At 39.6% G+C, this 19,577-nt stretch overlaps 1 protein-coding gene across 7 annotated transcripts in view; it reads right to left on the minus strand.

Annotated features, from left to right (window-relative positions):
* The window catches only part of TENM1 (teneurin transmembrane protein 1), an 829,870-nt gene that overhangs the window by 74,814 nt on the left and 735,479 nt on the right, over nt 1-19,577 (minus strand). For all 7 annotated transcript variants that reach the window (XM_042028501.1, XM_042028513.1, XM_042028533.1 and 4 more), the window contains 3 exons: nt 10,680-10,896; nt 3,662-3,781; nt 1,659-1,920 (listed from right to left, as the gene is read on the minus strand). In XM_042028501.1, the coding sequence (XP_041884435.1) occupies nt 1,659-1,920; nt 3,662-3,781; nt 10,680-10,896 (599 nt within the window). The remainder of the gene's footprint in view (nt 1-1,658; nt 1,921-3,661; nt 3,782-10,679; nt 10,897-19,577) is intronic.

Genomic DNA, 19,577 nt, shown 5'->3' on the forward strand with positions numbered 1-19,577 from the left:
GTGGTCCCCTGAGAGAAAAGAGCTGTTCTGGGACAGACTGTGAGGAAGAGCAGGCAGGAGATGAGAATGGCTTCTTGGAGGATGCTACCACAGTCACTCAAAAGCCACCTGACTGTGGTTAATAAGGTTAATGATGTTGGTGCATTTCTGTACTAATGAATCAACCTGTCACAATGTTAAATTCATCGTGCTTGGAAAAAGACAAGCTTTTGTTTACATTTCCCATTTTTTAAATATTCCTTGTCTAACAATAGATTCCTTCACTTTCAACCAATTTTATTTACACACTGCAACAGTATCAGCATCACAGCATTGCTGCAGTACAGCTGGAGGCCTGCCAGCACTTGTCGTTTCAACATATGAAATGTAGTGTTGCCAGGGAAATCCTGCTCCCTTTATTGTTCCTGATTTGCAGTGTTCCCCTTCTTTCCTGCTGACATCCCAGCTGCCCTCTCTGTCATACATCTGACATCCCTTCTCATTTTTTAATAGAAAAGCAGGAAGAAATATTCATGCATTAATACATGCTAACATATCTGTCTCCTATTATTTGCTGTTACTTTTTGCTCAATTCCCAGAACCGTACAATGAAACTCAACACTCTAAGAAACCTCCAATGCCAAAAAAAATCCCCTAACCCAAAAATGAAGAAGAAAGAACTGGGGAGCAGTTTCTGAGTAGAGTGCATCTTTGGGTACCCCGCTGTTCAAAGAAGACCCAGGCATACCTCACGTGGAGCACAGTGACCCATTTTTTTCTTACTGGTGTGCAGCAGTTATTCTTAATTTATGTTCATTAGTTGCACTTAGCACATTCTGTGAAGCAATGCTATGACCATCAACTGGCTGAAGCATGATAATAGTTATGGAGATGTTTTGACATAATTGAGTTCAAGCAGAGGTCTGTCATATGTAGAATAAAGTAGAAACACTTTTAGGAGGCTACAGGTACCCTCAAAAGTATCTTACACGCTTGCTCAGTGAAGTTAGAAGGGAACCCAAAAGAGGTCTTATTGTTTAAAATCTAACTGCTCAAACAACATACTAAAAATTCAGAGCATTATTAATATGACCCGAGCTGTGTTTTGTTGGGTGTTTGACTCTCACAGCCTCTTTTAAGTCCCAAGTAAAAGAACAGTTAATTACAAGGTTAATTAGAAATTACTTTGAACACTTAAGAGAGTGTCAAGAAAAAATACATTTAAATTAAAAAAGAAGTCCTAAAGATCATGTTAAAATTGCTCTGCCTTGGAAAGAAAGTAATAAAATTCAAGAATCTGACATATAGCTGTAAATGGATGAAACACCCCTAGGAATGTTCAAAGCATCATGTCTCACACTGGAAGTTGTACTGATTATCTGTAACTAGGAATGGTTTTGTGCATCACTATCAACAAATCAGGGTTTCAATAATAATTCATGTTAGCATTCCCCACTTTCTTCTACTTGGAGGTAAGAAATAAAGCACCTTTAAATATTAAAAAGTAAAGAAAGAAAAAAGACAAGAGCATCTTGTTAAACAGTACTAAACAGATATGCATTGGTGCTATTCTGCCAAGGGAATGACATAACAGCAGTTATTTGCTCACTATCTTCAAAGAATGTCTAAACCTGATTCTGAAACAGAACAAATTGTTCATTTAAAAGTCTTTTCATTACCTGTAGTTCTGGAATAACAGTTCCTCTTTCAGGACAGGACCCTCCAAACGCTGTCAAGGGAGAAGGGAGTACAATTGGGTTTGGACTGATAAAACTACTGATGTCACAAGATGGTGTGTCCGACTCTGCTCTTTGCATTACAACTTTGTCTACAATGATAAATCTATTCCAAGGCAACCAAAGTGTTCTTTTTTCAGATATGAAAGGAGATCTGTCAAAAACTAGAGTGACAGAGATTCCTCCAACAGCCACAAGGTCAAAACTGGAAAAGAGAAAACAAATTGTTTTGTTTCTTTTTGTTTTTTCATCACATTACCACATCTTTCAATGCACCACAAAAACCCCCTTTATGTTCATTATTACAGCTATTAATTTACTATGTGAAATCATTCAAGTGTACATTCCTTGCATCATCTTGGTATCCACAAAGAAGCTTTACCTCTGTGTGCTTTCTCCCGGTATGCATTTCACTGTTACTTGGCCTCACTCCCCTCTATTTATCAACTAGAATCAATATTAATAAGTCACCTGTAACAAAAGTGTGAACCCAGTTGCTTTGGTTTATATGAAAAGAAATTCCTATCCCAGAAAAAGGATGCCACTCATCATCTATGCAGGAAGAGCATGCAGAATAAGAAGGCTTAAAGCCTTGTAGGCCTTAGCTCTATTAACATAACCATTTCCCTTTTTCTAAAAGCAGCAGGGGGAAAAGGTTGAGTATATTGAGCATAAGACCTCCCTGTACAGGATATGAAATTTTTGGGAAAAATGACAATTAATTGCACTGAGAACTGAGTCAGCTCTTGAACACGAGGAGGGTGATCCTCTGGGAGCTGCTGTGAAGAGCCATTGGCATATCTGGGCTGCAAAACAGTGGGACATGGAAGGCATGATATACAGTCTCAATTTCCAGAGCTTCTGACATCCACAGTCAGGCAACACAAGGTAATATGTAAATAGCTACTTCACTCTCTGTATTATTGAATGCATCTATTATGGAGGTTTTTGATGGTAACAAACTGTGATAAGAAGTCAGACTTAATTATGCATATCTCATCACATTTCCCAAATGACACCGATTACATTCACAGCAAAATACAGGTAGCATATTTTAATGCAACAGCTTTATCCAGGCTAGCATGAGGAGGAAATGATAATTACTAACTTTCAGTAGTGCGATTTGAAAGTCAATAAACTAAGGTGAAATAAATATGCACACTCCTTACTTTTATAAATTGGCAAAGCTAAACAAAAAAAAAAAAATAATTGTGGAAACAGTGACAAACTGCAACACTTTTTCCCTGCTGGAAGACAGCTTCAGATTTCTTGTAATTCACAATCCAGCCAAGGAAGATGAAGTCTTAAACTGCCCTTAACAACTTAATTCAAGTTCAGGAGCAAATCATGACCCTACTGCAAATGGATGGCCAATCCTGAAGTGCAATATAGAATATATTGAAACCTCACCTGTCTTTGAGAAATGAACTCAGACCTGAGAGGCTGGGGAAGAAGGGGAAGCCAGGGCTGTTATGGAACAGCAATTTAACCATTTGTATTTTGAAAGAGTCTGTTCTCACCTTTCCTTGTGTGTCTCAGATGATCAACTAAAGGATTTGACTTCACTGACACCTCAATAAACTACTTGGGTGATTCACATGTAACAACAGAAAAAAACGAGGGAAGACAGGATATTTCCTGGAAGACCTGACTTGTGAAAATTTTCCAATGTCAAGGAGCTACTGTTACAGCAGATCTGCCACATTTTGAGTCCAGGAGTTTGAATGTCACTGTAACTTTGTTGCAGTTCAGGTTTTTTTTTCTTCTTCTCTTCCTTCTTTGGTCCCTTTACTACAGAGAGCTCCCTTCAACTGTGCTCCCAGTGCAGAAGGCCAGATGCCATCCTCAAGCCACACTATGAACTGTGATGTCAATGGAAATTTTGTACATTAACAGAAGTTGGCAGATGGCCTTAACTACACAAACCTAAACCATGAAAGCCTGACCTTCCATCCTGTCGACTGATGGTGTATCCGTATTCATTGTGGTGCAGGAAACTGACGTTCACTCCAACCAAAGGTGTTCCATCTATTGCTACAACCTGGCCTCGGATGACACACGCCCGTCTGTAACAAGAAGAGTAGAAGGCAACATTTTACACACATGGGCACTGGTTTCAGAAACTGGGCTGTGCTGCGGTCCCAGACAGAACCACTCTGGTATCAGAGCAACTGTTGAGTTTTGAAAGAAAAGTCATACAAGCCCAAAAGATTGATTTGAAAAAGCATTCTCTCACAAAGATGACACACAGACTTTCCAACAAACTGTTGGTATAGGGAGAATATATTCCTGTTTCCAGACATACTTCAGGATACTATTTGTTCTGCCACTGAATAGCACTGCAAAGGTTTCATTGATAGCGTGATTTAGCTTGCTGCAGCTCTAGGGAGTGATCGTTTGTGAAAGGAGAGAATGAAACCTCTGCTGCTAGGTATAGGGCATTGCTGTCTATTAGAAAAATGCTGAACTAATGTGATAAGGCAGCAGTGAGATACATGGGCTTCACTGAACTTCAGAAAGTTATATAGGTAAATTCACAGGGTGCTTAATCAAGTGTAACATACATTTTTCTCAATCCCCCATCACACGTGATGCCCTTCTAAATTCCCTCTGGGATGTGTTGGACTTGCACCCACTTTCCACTTTATCCTCACATTCCAGTGAAGAGGTTGGAACATGGCAGAACAGCAGAACACATCAAAGTCAATGGACAGGAAAGTGAACTCATTACTAAGTGGATCTAATCGGAGGCTAAAAGGATCACAGAATCATAGAAAATGAGAGCTGAAAGGAAATACAAGACTTTATCTTGTCCATTCCTTTGCCTCGGGTTAGATCGACTATGCCTACATCAGCCCAGACAGATGCTTGTCTAACTCTGTAAGTTCACCAAGTAACCCATTCCAGTGCCTCTGTATGAATGCTCTACTTAGGGCAAGTTCTTCCTACTGTCCAATTTGAACCTCCACTGCTGTCCTTTCAGACCATTGCTTTCACCTTAGTCAAAGAAATGGTGAAGAAATTACTCTTTTTCTTAGCTTTAGCCTTTTACCTATCTGAACAATGAAACATGAAGGAATCAAGTCTCCTAATGATGAGGATTAAGACGAGAAATATGGTCATCATGGTGCAGATTAGGACCTAGTAGGATTTTCTAAGGGTTTTACACAGCCACGTTCCACTGAAAACCCTCCCAGTATTTTGCCCTGTGCTGTCAGCTACACCACATCAACACACTGGCTGAACCAACCCAGGTCTTGGAAACTCATGATACTACTGCACCTGTTTCCTGGAACTGCAGTTTTACATAATGACGTGAACAGTGTATGCAGAAGTCTTTTGGTAACCTTAAGACGTTTAGGGTCAAAACCAAGAGAATACATATAAAGTGAACTGGCATTAATTATTCAATATAAATGACAAGCATAAATTTAGGCACTGTCATGTCTCTTTCTCAAATTGAAAATTTGTGGTAGCCCTCAACAGACACATCCACTGCACAGTGAATACGTGATCTAAAGGAAAAAACTTAATAGCTCCTCAGAAAAAAGTTACTTAGGAGTTTACATATGAATTAAAATAATATCCCTAGAGAGATTAATTGACCATGATCCAATGCAATCATATGCAGAAACTGGACACAAATTTCTGAAAATTCTGACATGTTTCTTAAGATCCCATTCTCCCAAGCCACTGACAGGACACTGATTTATCACCATGATATCATCAAACCTGTCTAACTATGACTTGAGAAAATGCAACTGGTAAAAATTAACCTCTTTGAGAGTACCATTCACCACAGCTGCTAATAGGAATTCCATGCTCCCAGGCCATGGAAAGATGCTGATAAATCCTAGAGGAATGGGAGAGGCTGCCTTACTGCCAGTACGCAAAACAAGAGTTCTGACTTACCACTTTTTCACTTTCTATACGAAGTACATTGGTTGTGGCCCTATTTGTGGCCCAAAATCTGCTGCTCCACTGAAGGCAATTGAGCTCCTATTTGTCTCAACTGACTCATGAGACTCACTCAAAAGAACAGCCAGGTCCAATTACTCTTTGATTTGTTAGAGCAGATAATACTGGTTTCTATTATTTTCATGTATTTTTAACATCCACAGACCTGCATTTTCTTTTCTAATACCTTTATTAGTGCATTCCATATATTTACAACACACATTGGTGTGAGAGTGAGACCCCTGGGAGTAATCATTATTCAGTGCATTATTCTTGCACTTCTGTTTGTTCATTCAACACAGACCTGTCTTCTGACACTACTCTGTCCTCATATTTTATCAAGCACACAGATTTGTATGATAACAGCTCATCAAAATCTCCATTATTTCATCCATGGTCTTTCTTTCTTCTATTCATTCACTTCCCATTATTCATAAATAATATTAAGAGACTTATCTTTCAACATTCTCCTTTTTTATTCATCATATTTTACAAGCCACACATATTTATGGTATGTGATAAAGACACATAAACCTCATTATTCTACATTTATCTGTACTGAATTGTCTTTGTAATCTCTTAGATTTTAAATGTCCTAAGCCTGCCTCTGTGTTCCTACATTTGTCCTCATTATTTAATGTCTCTTTATTACCTACTCTAAGTTGAAGAGTCTTCTCTGGCTTCTTTTTGAATTACCAGCACCTACTAAATCTTTGACTTAGCATTTGATCAGAATTAGCTTTAATTCTGGCACTTACCGCAGGTATGAAAACATTTTTCAGTTACTTTATGACCAGCACTAGTCTCCAAGGGTCAGGAGGTAACCAAGAGCCCCAGTTTGCAGCCAGCTCTCCCTGGTTTCCTGGTGCCCTGGCAGCTCACAGAGCAGACCCCATGTCCCCAGGCATGCTGCCACGCAGGTTCCCTGCAGCGCTGCTGCTTAGGGAACACCTCACTTAATTCCTTCCCTTTCCAGGGCTTTTAGGGCATGTTCCCTGCAGTGATGTCCCTTCACAGTCAACTGCCACTTCATGCTTCCTTGCTTCAGCATTCACCCCCTTCCCAGATGAGCTGGGGGCCTTGCTACCACTCACTGCTTCTCTTAATTTGAGCAGAGAAACCTCTGAAGATCATGATGTCTCCTCAATGCACTGCATTTTCTGCCTCTAAGACTTATTCCACATTCTTGTGACTGCCCTGCTTTGCTTTCTCACGGGGAATAACTTGTACTATCTGTCCAACAGCCACCTATTTGTGATGATTGTGTAATCTTAGACCTAAGGCTTTCCAAGTTGTTTTAACTTGAAAGTAAGTGCAAAAATGTCTTTTCTAATTTGGTGAAGCTGGGCAGGAACATGCCCCTGATACGCTGCCTTAGTATTTTCGAATGCATTTAAAATGTTCCTAGTCCCTTGGCAAGCTGTACTAAATCTGCAACTCCAGAGGGAGCAGTTGGCTTTTTGAGATAAAGCTGAGATTCCCATGGGTTGCAGGTGGCCTAAAAGAAGTAGGATTCCTCTGTCAATGCTTCATGGGTCATTCCATGAGTAACTGAGGAACTCACTATGCTGTGGATCTCAGGTCTCTGCTGACAGGCAGTTTGTTTGACATCTCTAATTTAAAATATGAGCAGAAGTTTTAGATGCATTCTTTCAGAACTTGTAAAGCATTTTATTATTCTACCACCATTCTGCCTTGCTCTGCTGCTACTTACCTGCTATTTTTTTCTTTTTGTTTTGCATATTAAGCTTCCAATAAGCACCTCAGGCTGAGACATTAGGCTCAGATATGGAACTCTGTCAAGCAGCTTGTGAATTTGCAAGTGTCACATTACCAGAAGATGTCATTTAATGTATTACATTTTTGATTAAAATCTTCAATGAGAGAAATTAAGCTGAAGGCTAGTGAGGTACATTCATTTCTTCCTGCTGACAATGTTGCTGTAAGCAGCCTTTGAAGGGTAATTAATTCACTACCATACACTGGGCCCTTTTCGTGGGCAATTTGCAGTGAGTCAAATAGCTTGCCAGCAGCATGCATTAAAAAAAAAAACCTCAGCAAAGAAACAAGCTAAAAACCTTCCTGAGAACAAAAGTTGACAAAAACACTATAATCTGCTACACCCTGCTACATGTAGTAGGTTAAAACCATGCCTGATGTAAGCAAGTACATTTCCATTTATCCAGAATGTCTCTAATCTGCCTTTCAGCATGTCACAGTTTAAGTGGGAGTTTGTACAAACCCAGTGCATATGACATAGCTTTGACATAACAAAATGTAAAATATGTTTTGCAAACATGTAGCTCCTTAACATTATTTTTGGTGTAGTATTTAGCCATGGCATGGTATTTAGCTCATGCAACATCCTGACTGTATTTTAGAAGCCAAATGTTTGAATATTAGACCTAAGATAAAGTCCAAGAGGCAAATGCAGAGGGATAGATGTCTCAGCAGCTGACAGAACAACTAGTTTTAGTATTTCAGATTATTTGTAAAATTCCAGGATATGGCAGAGACCAAACACTTCCAGTCTGAAGGACAGAGATAATCTTCACCCTTTTTGATAGCTTTCCAAGATCTAATCAACATCACTTTGTCTCCAGGGAGATTCATGCAAACATCACCCATACTTTACATACATTTACTATACTGTGTTACAGCAAAACACTGCCCAATGTCATTTGAATCAGAAGACTGAAAATCTTGGATAGATGTCTCTTCCTTAATCCTCCTAATGGTCTCAGAGATTTCTTGTAAAGGGAAAAAAAAGGGCAGATAGGGCTTGGCAAAATTGGAGCACCAGTGAGAATAGATGCCAGTGCTCTGATATAAATGCATGCCACTACTACATCCAATCCTTCCAACATGTTGAACCACCAGTGTTATAAAATCAGTGGCATTGCAGGCAGCCATGACTTAAGATCATCTGCCTAGACACAACCTTTTCAGTAAAAGCCCAAAGGAGATTTAAACCTCCCAAGCATTCTTTGTTCTTTACCAGATAGGCTGGATCACAGATTTCTGATTTTTTACTGTAGCAGCAGTTGTCTTTCTATATTTTTTCAGTAATTGTAATTCCCAGGAGAAGAACTGACACAAGATGACAGTCAGATTGGCAACGTCAGAGGAAGATTTCTGAACAGAGGCAGCACGGCTCAGCTATTGCCTTGTTCAGAGACCCTGCTTATATCTCATCCTTGAGGAAAATTCTGGCAGTTTTTAATAATATTTGACTTATGGATGAACAATATTTCAACAGCCTGGAAGACTCGAGGATCAAGCAAAGTGTGGACTGAGCAACCCTTTGGGGTGCCCAGCACATTGCAGATTACTGTTGACAAACCCCAGGAGACACAGCACAGCATGAGTCTCCAGGCACTGCCCAGACTCCAAAGATGCAGCCACCCTCATCTGAATCCCAATGATCTTCTAACCAAGCTAACTATAAATTTGTCTACAGTGGGGGGAAATGATATCTGGGGTGTTGATGATACACCAATGCCAGCAAAGTCCTACTTCTCAGTGGCAGGAAGTAAGAAGCCATGGTGAGGGATGGGCTGCTGCTCCCACATGGAACTTCACTGCTCTTCAGTCTTCAAAGGCGTGGCAGGTATCAGGGTAAAGAAATGAAATACTCAGAAAAAGCTTTTAAATCCAAGTTAAATCCCATCAATGATAGCTTTAAAAGATCAATTCCTTATATCTATAGAAGCACGTTGATGGGATTATGTGCAATCTGGCTGCTAACATTTGCAGTGTCACAGAACACTGTACAGGCAACTTGAGCACTCACCTCCTCTCTGGAAACTCCTCACTGTGAGGCATTTTGATGAAGAAAATTTTTCAGTGGTGACCTTTGGTTTAAACTGTGCACAGAGCCAGCCAAGGACCCTGCCCCAAATGCAGTGGCCTCATTCATAAGCACAACACACTCCAAGAGACTCACCAGAGGCAGGTGGGTGCTTCTCATGGAGTTCATCTTCATGGCCTATTGTTTTACATATTTATAACATCCTGTTACATTATTAATACTGATTAAATGTTTAGGCATTTCAGATCAATAATGACTCTGTTTACAAATTTACTTTATTAAAAATTAATGCTGCAAAGAAAAAAGTGCACTGAATTTGTGTGCAGCTATGGGATTGTGTTGAGGTTGTAACCTAAGTGCTATGTACTGGGAAAACAAAAAAATTCTTATGTGCTTATTACTGGAACATGGTTTATCCAATGCACAGGCCTAGTTGACAGGGTAATAGTCAGGTGATGTGGATGATTTGTGGATCTCTTTGTCAGCATGTAAGTTATAGCTTCCCAAGTGAACTGCAGCGTAAAAACTTATGTGCCCCTGTATTTCAAATATTCAAGAAAATATGTGTTACCAGGTTTTCTGAGTAAGTAAGTGCCCTTTTCCTACTGCATATTTCCTTCCTGTTAAAGGGCAAAGCCAATCTCACAAACACTCATGGATCACTCTACTCTTTGCATGATAACCTGCAGCACAAAATAGTAAATTCCACACTGCTTTATCAATGTGTAGCAAAACCAAGGAAGTTTTTTAATTATGTGTCTAGATTACATGTAAGTGACACACATTAAATTCATTACACTGTAAATACCAATCAAATTGTATAGGGCAGAAAGGTAACTGAAGACAGCAGATGTGAATCCAACTTGCATCCTGCCATCACTTAGGTACAGTGTGAAGGGCTGAACTTCCCCCTGCTGATTGTACAAGCATGAGACAACTTACCCAAGTCAGTCTTGTTAATAAGAGCAGTAGAGTTTGTTGCTGTGACACTTACATGAACCAGACAGGTAGCAACAATAATCAGATAACCAAGATCCTCAGCTGTTGGGACTTTAAAGTTTGCTATCCTGTTAAGTATTTTATGAGCACTGGTGAAAAATTCTCAGCTATCCAGGTACCACCATTTTTTCCTGGTTAAATAATTTAATTGCAGTTCTCAATATTCAGAAAAGTCTTTCATTTAAAAGAAGACTCACCTGCTCTCAAAGGAGACATCTCCTGGGATTACATGAGTGCTTTCCTTCCCAATAAGGAATCTGATTCGATCATAAAAGAGCCTTGGAGGATGCTGAGAGAAAGGTGGTTGGCTGTGCTGAATAAGGTCAAGGGGATCAGGAGAACCCTGGCAGAGAGGACTTGAGTAACAGTTGCTTTGCTGACAACAGTCAGGGTCTACGCAGTCTGTCAAGCCATCTAAAATGGAAAGAATGGAAACTTCAGGAAATGGAACGGTTCTGAGAATAAAGCACCACATTTATTACCAGAGAGCCCAGGAAGTATGTAATTAACGGGAAGGCATGCTGATCATGACACAGTCAAATTCAATAAATCATTAATGTACATGCTTAGTCCAGGAGGGGTATTTGTCTCAGTCATTAACACTGTATCACCTCATCAAATCCTCACACAATGAGAAAACAGAACCTACAAACTAAGTAAATAGGGAAGAGCAAGACAGTCTTCCCTGCAGAACAAGCAGAAGAAAGTCACTACACTTGTCAGTGCAACGTGATCCACACTGTGCAGCTGCTCCCTCTAACAGCCCTTTATTGTGAGCACTGCCTGGTGACCCCAGCTGGGACATACATTCACTACCCAGCCCCCAGCAACGAGGTCTGAAATGTTACACAACTCTCCCAAGTGTTGTGTACTACCACTTTTTACCATGCAGTAGTCAAAGAAGACTTGTTACAGTTGTCTTACTTCTGTTTTAAGCCCTACAATAGTTTTACAAGTGGTTTAGGATATTTACTTTTCATTTATTGGTTGCAATACCAGAATGATCCAGAAAGGGCATAACTGTAATTACACTCCTGCAGTTGGTGATACATGAATGCACACCTTGATTCAGGCTCAATCCCAGTGACCAGACAGTTACAGTCTTCTCTATAGATGTTTGCACCATGAAAGCAAATTTGGAGTGAAAATAAAGCTATTCCTCCTCTGTCCGTTTTCAAGTATGAAAAATAGAAGAATAATAGATTTTTTCAGAAATCTACATTTCCTTATGGACAAAATTGCAGTAAAATTTGTGGGTGAAATTAAGTTACTTAAATATCTAAAGCTTATGATGAAAATTGAAGCACTGAAGTACATCTAAAGCACCTAAATAAAACTTAAAATTGGGCTATTGGCATTTAATTGCTTCTATCAGCAGCTTAGATGTCCAAACTGCCTAAATTACATACTCAATCAGAAACAATTTTATAGGATATGGTAAGATAACCAACAGTCTTCTTCAACATCCACTTTATGACTTAGCAGCTGTAAGTTGCTTGCATTTAAAGCAAGATAAAGGTGTTTTATCCTTCAACAAAGACACCTCTTTGTATTTCTAACAAGGTTGGTCTGAATAAACGTGGAGTCATCCTATCACTGTATGGATTTCCCTTGCATTAAAACTGGAATGCTGTAGGATCAACATACTGTCAGATATTTTCACCTCATGCTTTGACTTTCCATACTCTGTTTGCACCAACACTTTGAAGTCTATCAAACTGCGCCTCCTCCAGGCAAACTGTGCCAGCACAGGAGCTCCTGGAGCTTTGTCATTGACTTTAATGGGTTCGAGACCAATCCCCAGCCAATCCCACTGCTTTCTCACCAGAGCACTGCGTGACTGCCCAGTAAACAGCAGCATAAAACATTCAGTTTTAAAAGAAAGCAAAAGCCCTTCTACAGAACAAACACATATAACGAAATGGCCTTTCCTGGCATCTGAAAATCCTTGCCTGACCTTGAGCAAGGTAATTGCTTGGCTAAGGAAAAAATATTAACAAATCTATTCTCTGCAGCTGGGAAATCAGATAGAGCAGGCTAGCTTTTGTGGTAATGAGCCAAGGGCAACTGTAGATCGCTAGTAACAACAATCTAGGATCCTCAGATCCAGCAGAGCTGACATGGCTACAGGTCAGTGTGTGCTTTAAGTTCTCTCAACATTCCCCATATCCTGGAGACAACAGGCATTTGCCAGCAGTGGGAGAAGAACTTCACAGGGCAGTGTTGAGTTTATTGACTTTGAGTGCAGCAGTCACTTTATATTCAGGAAAGCCTAGGAAGCAACTGAAATCTGCTAGGAAGTCAGTAAGCTGAAACAATAAGGGGCCTCCAGTCTAAATGAAAGCACATGGGAAGCAGATGGAGGAGTTCACAACATGAACCAAAGGGGTTTTCAGTGGGTTCTGATGAAAAAATAAAGGAGTGTTTTGGGTTGGAACTTGAAGAGCAGGCTTGGAACTGCAAGGAAAAAAAAGAATTGTTTCATCTATTTTTTGTCCAAGGAATGAAGCTCTCTATATTCTCAAAAAATGAACTGAAAAGCTTCAAGTTACAGATGCTTTTCAGCAGATCATCCAAACTACAAACGTTAAAGAATTCTACTAGACTTGAAAATGTCATAAAGACATTGAAATCTCTTGCTGTGGTTTATACTGGTGGTGGTGCCTGCAGAGGGCTCTGACATGGTCAGGCCATTCAGGGCTGGGCCCTGCTAGTGGAAGGGTTATGGCAGTTACAAGTCTTGTTCAAGGAGTCAAGGGATTTTCTGGAAGATACTAATTTCTACAAGCTCACAGCTGTCTACCTGAGAAACTTGACAAACATTGGTCTGGCAGATTACGTGCTAATCGGAAAAAACCGAGTACTTATTTCAGAATAACAGTATCCATGGGGAAGCTATTTTGGAGTAATTTATTCCACACCAGCAATTCTGATTAATTTTTTCCTTGTCAACAAGCCATTAGATGTGGGAACTGAGCTGACCTGATTCTCTCATTTATGTAAGAAATAAAAGTGAAAGGTCACAGAAATACTAGAATATGAAGATTTGCCTAGGCAAGAAATAGCTACAAAAATAACACTTAACTATTTTGCTTGTTCTAATAGAGTCCTCATTTTCCTCTGCTTCGGTCAAGAGCTTACATAGCTGGTGACAAACACAGTGCATTCAGGCTGTACACAAAAAGAAACCAAGGAAAGGGAAAGCCATTTTCCGTCTTCCAGTCAGACTCAATTTTCCTCTTTTCTTTACAGCTTCCTTGTCAGCAGTGACTGCCTTATAAATTCTTCCAGGTTCTGCTAATGGAGTTATTTTGGTTTGAATTACTTGCACCTGGTTTCATTTGCCTCTTCAGCCTCCCAGGGCTACAGGAGGGTGGGTTTTCCCATTAGGAGGGTGTGAAGTCTCCGAAGCACATCTGAACAAGCCATTTTGAGACTGGTGTGCGTCCTAACAGCACCAAAAATGTGTGAAGTTCTGGATTCAGAGCTACAAAGTCATCAGACAAAGAAACTGCTACCCAAAGTATCAGTATTAGTGCAAAGGAGCAGTGTTTAGGCCACAGACTATCATTCATGAGTTCACTTTCTCTCTCATGCTGTACTTTTTAAAAAATATTTTGATTGATCAGACAGGAATTTATTTCAACCTCCCCTCACAACCATGAAGAATGAAAGAGAAGACATGTTAGGCTCAGAGAAGATGCTTCATGAGCAGCAAGACAGGAGGTGCAGAAGCACCAGCTCCTCTGTGGACTTACCATGGCATATTTAGCTTAGACGGCTGTGTGTATTTTAGGCATATTAACTACAGTTGTCTGAGTAATGCAACTTCCAGCTTTTCTCCAAACAATCAAATAAAATTTAGAAGAGAAACTGACATGGATAGAACTGAAAAATATTTTTCTCACTTTGTGAAGAAGTAAAATAAAACACTTATTTTGGGGCAAACAGGGAACTCTTAAGCCAAAATAAAACCTTTCTTCCACTGTAGGCTTGTTCAAGACATTGGTTTTAAATTAAACATTTTTGAAGAAAAAAAGGAAGAAAATCCAAATCTAAAACCTCCAAAGAAAATTCCTATAATTTAGCATGATATCCATCAAAATGGACCAGGTAAACCAAACTGGTACAGAATCACAAGCTACATATGGAGACAGGTTGTGATAATGCAAATCATATTAGTAAGTGCATATGAGGATAACATTTTCAACAAGCCAATCCTATTTGAAATGAGATTTTTAATCCAGGAGAATAACCCAGAAAAAAATACCAAATAAATCTTGTTTATAAGCTATATAGTCAAATTCATTCACTTGAAAATGCTACAAATACATTGGTCAGTTCTCAACCAATGGTCACAATTTGAGTTAAATTTTCATATCAGGAACCAACTATTAAAAAGCTCACCGTGTTAGCAAATCAGCAGGGTTTCTTTTAAATCTCAGGAGACAACAGTCAGGAGCATGAACAAACTACTACAAACAGCAAACACTGTAATTCATACAGCAGGGGATCCTGTACACTGAAGTTTTTACTGTCAATTACCCCAAAGTGCAGACTAAAATGTATTACAGATGTGTAAATGGTTTTGGTTTGTTACCAGCATTTTAAAATTTATTTTATATGAAAGACAGCCAGGCAGATTCATAGTACACTACAGATTATATAATACAGTGATTTACATTTTGATGAGTCTGAGATTATGGCTTCCCATCCTCCCTCTTTTGTATGCAAGGATAATGATGAACTGGGGTATTTTGCTTTGTAAGTGAATTAGAAAATTAAAATATGTTTAATATTACTGCTAAGACAGAATTCACAAAGATTGACTTCAGGATAGAAAGCACTTCGTAGTATTCTTCAATAATTTAAACAACCTCAAAGGGAAGGCAGAGCATGCCAAAACAAGTTGCTCTGTTTTCAGTCACACCACTCCTATCTGCATTGCAATAGATCACAGAACTAGGACAAGATTTTCCTATTCCTTTGCTGGGGAATAGATTTTTTCAGGAGGCCTTCTATAAGGAATGATATTAATATTTATTGTGTCAGGAGTGTGTGTCAATGGAATCACATGAAGTTTTCCATCAAACAAAATGTATTTTCTTGCTTATACATTTATATATATACTCCTTATTCCATATGATGGAAGGGATGTCACAAGTGTTGTGAAATTAATTCCTCAGCTATGCTTCTGCTGCAGTCATAGAAGGCTCATGTTGTGCTTGGTACAGCACATTTCCTAATGTACACATTGGGCAGCAATCTCTCTTCTACAGGCATGATCACCTTCAGCAGCCAGAAAATTGGCAATGGAACTGTGGCTATGGACCTACCTCTCCACTGGTTACTTTCCAGCAATATATATCGACTTTCTATGTCTGGGAAAATGCTGCACAGTGAGTGCACTTCGTATGCTATGTATTTGAGCTTTCCATGTGCTGCATAATACTTGCATTAAGTTCTCATTAAAATGAAATGAAATGAAATAAAATAAAATAACAGTTGGAAATGAAAAAGGCTTTTTTTCAGCCCTAAGTTAATTGCAAGAACATGGAACAAGTCATATATTTTGTGCCTGATACAAACAGCTCTGTCACCTACTTTCCAAATCCTAGCATCTCTATTCTTCTCATCCACCCCTGAAGTACCTGAAATTCATGACCACAAATATGGGAATATCACAATAACTCATGTTGCTGAAAATGGATCTGTGTTCACAATTAGTACAAATTGTCTAGATACAATTTCAGGAGCACTCAAGGACAGTAAAGAGGCACTGCATGGGGACACTGGTAAGGGGACAAAGTGGTTCACACCAGCAGTGGTGGCTTACCCACCTCACCAGTGAAGCATGCAACAACTTGCACAGCAGCTTCTTTTCTATTAAACCACTGAGATACTTTATTAACTGGCTATGAAAATGAAAAATTCAATCAGACTCTACCTCCCATGTTTCTGATGTTAGTTATTTTAATAAACCATCCACTATCATTAAGTTCTGGTGAGGAAAACGTAACTAGTTAGCAATAAAACTTAAAATTGCTATTCTTCTGCTTAAAAGTTCATGAAATGAGCAAAGCTCTCACCTTTTCAAGCTTTTGTCACCCATGCAGAAGATAGTAGTGAAGTTAACTACCTGGTTAATGTAAACTAATAGGTTTGAAGTCTTATGGATATCAAACCCAGAATACTACAAGTGGTGTAGGTGCTTATATGGTGCATGAACATGTATGCAGACACGCTTACAAACACACCCTAATGATGTACTTGCCCAGCAACATGAAAATCAAATCTCTAAGCAATATGCTGTACTTAGTTTTGGGCACCATGATATAAGAAAGATATAAAGCTATTAGTAAATGTCCAAAGCAGAGCTATGAAGGTGAAAGGCTTAGAGGGGAAGCCCTCAGAGGAACATCTGAGGTCACTTGGCTTGTTCAGCCTGGAGGAGACTGAGGGAAGACCTCATTGTGGTCTTCAACATCTGCAGAGGGACAGGCACTGACTGATCTCTCCTCTCTGGTGACCAGTGACAGGACTTGGGGGAACACCATGAAGCTGTGTAAGGGGAGGTTTAGGCTGGATATTAGGAAAAGATTCTTCACCCAGAGGGTGGTTGCACACTGAAACAGGCTCTCCTGGAAAGCTGGCACAGCATAAAATCTGACAGAGTTCAAGAAGTGTTTGGGTAACACTCTCAGACACATGGTGTAATTTTTGAGGCTGTCCTGTGCAGGGTCAGGAGTTGCACTTTGATGATTTTTGTGGGTCCTGTTCAGCTCAGGATATTCTATAATTCTGTAAGTATCAATGACTTTCATTTTCACTGCTGCAGAGCAACCCAGAGGGCCGTGTGTGTGTCAGTGCACTCCTGTTCCATCTATACTGATCCCAGTGAGTGCAAGCCAGAGATGGAGCTGTGAGATCTATGTCCAGAACATTTTCACAGAAAGTAAAAAACGGGATTTAAGTTTCTCCTTAAATATTGCCTGTGCTGACTTTATTCACCACAGGCTCAGTTAAGTCTAATTAGTGTTGCCAGGAATCTAAGCAAATGGAATCAAAGAGTAACTTCAGAAGAGACTAAGCAGCAGCAGCAGCAACTGTCAAGAGTCTCTAATGCTTATTCATATGCATTAATTCAAAGTGCCCAAATTTTACCCATAATACATAGCATGCAGCAGACAGTGAGGCTGTTAAGCGGGAACGCTGGTGTTTATATAAGGAAACCCATCAGTGTACCTATGGAAAGGCTGTAAGTGTTTTATCCAGTGAGTACCAGTAGTGTTTGGCCTTCCACACTCGGGACAATACAAATATATCAGGGTTTTCAGAAACTGTAAGCATCCCTAGGGAGTCCTCGCTGCTCAGCAACAATGAAAACCATTCCCATCAATATTATTTATATTGGGTAATAATAGCATATTACTTATATATGGACTCAATATCTCTGTGATGGATAGCTTATTAAAACGCCAATGGACGGGTCAGAAATACATCAATATTTTAGCAGCACTGGTTTTCAACCCAAGGCTATGCTGAGTCATATATTTCCTTGTGCTTGGAAAAGCTTGGAGAAAGCTACAATAACTGTCTGAAGTGACTGAAGGCATATTTGGAAAAGAATTCAAAGCTTGTAGTAAACAGTATTTTCCTTACAAACAAACAGGCAAATTTGATTAATGAAAGAAAAACGATAAAAGGAGATGCAGGCAAATTTAAAAGAAAGATCTGTATCAAACAAACTAATGGGAATGACAGGCTGCGACTTTCAGCTTGAGACAAAGACCTGTTTGTGCAGCAGCTGGGTAAATAGATGTCCAAAAAACAGGCAAATTGTAGCTTGGCTGCAATTGAGTGGGGTGTGACGCATGAGTGCCCTGTGTGCTCCCCCACCTCAGCGGTGTGTTCTGCCTCCTGCCCCAGGACACAGGCACTTTGTCTGCAAAGAGCTCAGCAGAGCTTTCCAGAGATCTGGAGCTACTGGAGCTTCTAATGAGTCCAAATTAGTGGCAGGACAAGAGGAAATACCCTGCTCAGATGAGCTGAACGGCCATCTTATAAACTGAAATCATGTGAGTCGTGACAGTTAAAGAAGGAGAATACAGAATGGGGAATTATGCTGAGGGAAGCCACAGTGAGGGAAAGGCCCCACTGCAAAGGCCACCTGCTTGACTCCTTGGCATTTTTTAATGGACATCACACTGCTAACAGACTGCAGAAGCACTCCATGAGAGCAAGTGCAAACCATGCCATCGTGCATCTGTTATAATGCTAAGACCTTTCCACTGATATTTGTAGTGATATTTGAACAGGTAAACATGCCCTTAAGTCTGCAAGCAGGAAAAAGCTAACAGAGAGTTATGAGCTGGAATGGGAAAGGCAGTTATGGTACAGTCAGGGAACAAGTGCAGCGAATCCTAATGGGGCTCTAAAAGAAATTGTACTTTCCCTGCCCAGGAGAATAGTCCACACATGTTTTATCTTACCACCAGGAGAAACTGCACTGAAGGGATCTTGGTGCTTCAGTGGCTGCAGGACCAGGAACATGGGAATATGCTTATGGCTTTTCTTTATAAGATTGTATCAGTTCTTAAAATATGAATTCAAGACTTTCCCCCTCCCAAAGCTTTTGTGCTCTTAATACAGGCTAAACAACAACACTAACACTTTCTCATGCCAATCAAATGACATTATTGAATCCTTATGGTTGGGATTAATCTGCTTTTTTTCTACTGTGTCTCTGAATGTAGTTTTAAATGTCAAAAAACCTCAGTTTTTCCATCCCTGAAAGTACCATGTGACAAATTAACTGAAAAAATAACTGAAAACAAAACAAAAAAAAATTATCTCTTTGTCTAAGTTCTAAAATTAGACTTTGTTTGAAATTATAATTGCTCAACTTTACTAGAGCTTTGTTCTTTGGTGGTGATCTCCTCAAGAACTTGAAGCACAATAGGACTGAGATATAAATATTTAAACACAACTGGAATGATTAAGACCTTTGCTAGGTGAGAATGCCATGATTTGGCCTATACAAGGGCACTAAATTATCTCTTGGGCTATGTGTCACTGACTGAATATGATCACAT

This window comes from Corvus kubaryi, unplaced genomic scaffold (assembly GCF_017639235.1).
Source record: "Corvus kubaryi isolate FWS band 111438036 unplaced genomic scaffold, C.kubaryi_AGA036_p1.0 130, whole genome shotgun sequence".
Lineage (NCBI taxonomy): Eukaryota > Metazoa > Chordata > Aves > Passeriformes > Corvidae > Corvus > Corvus kubaryi.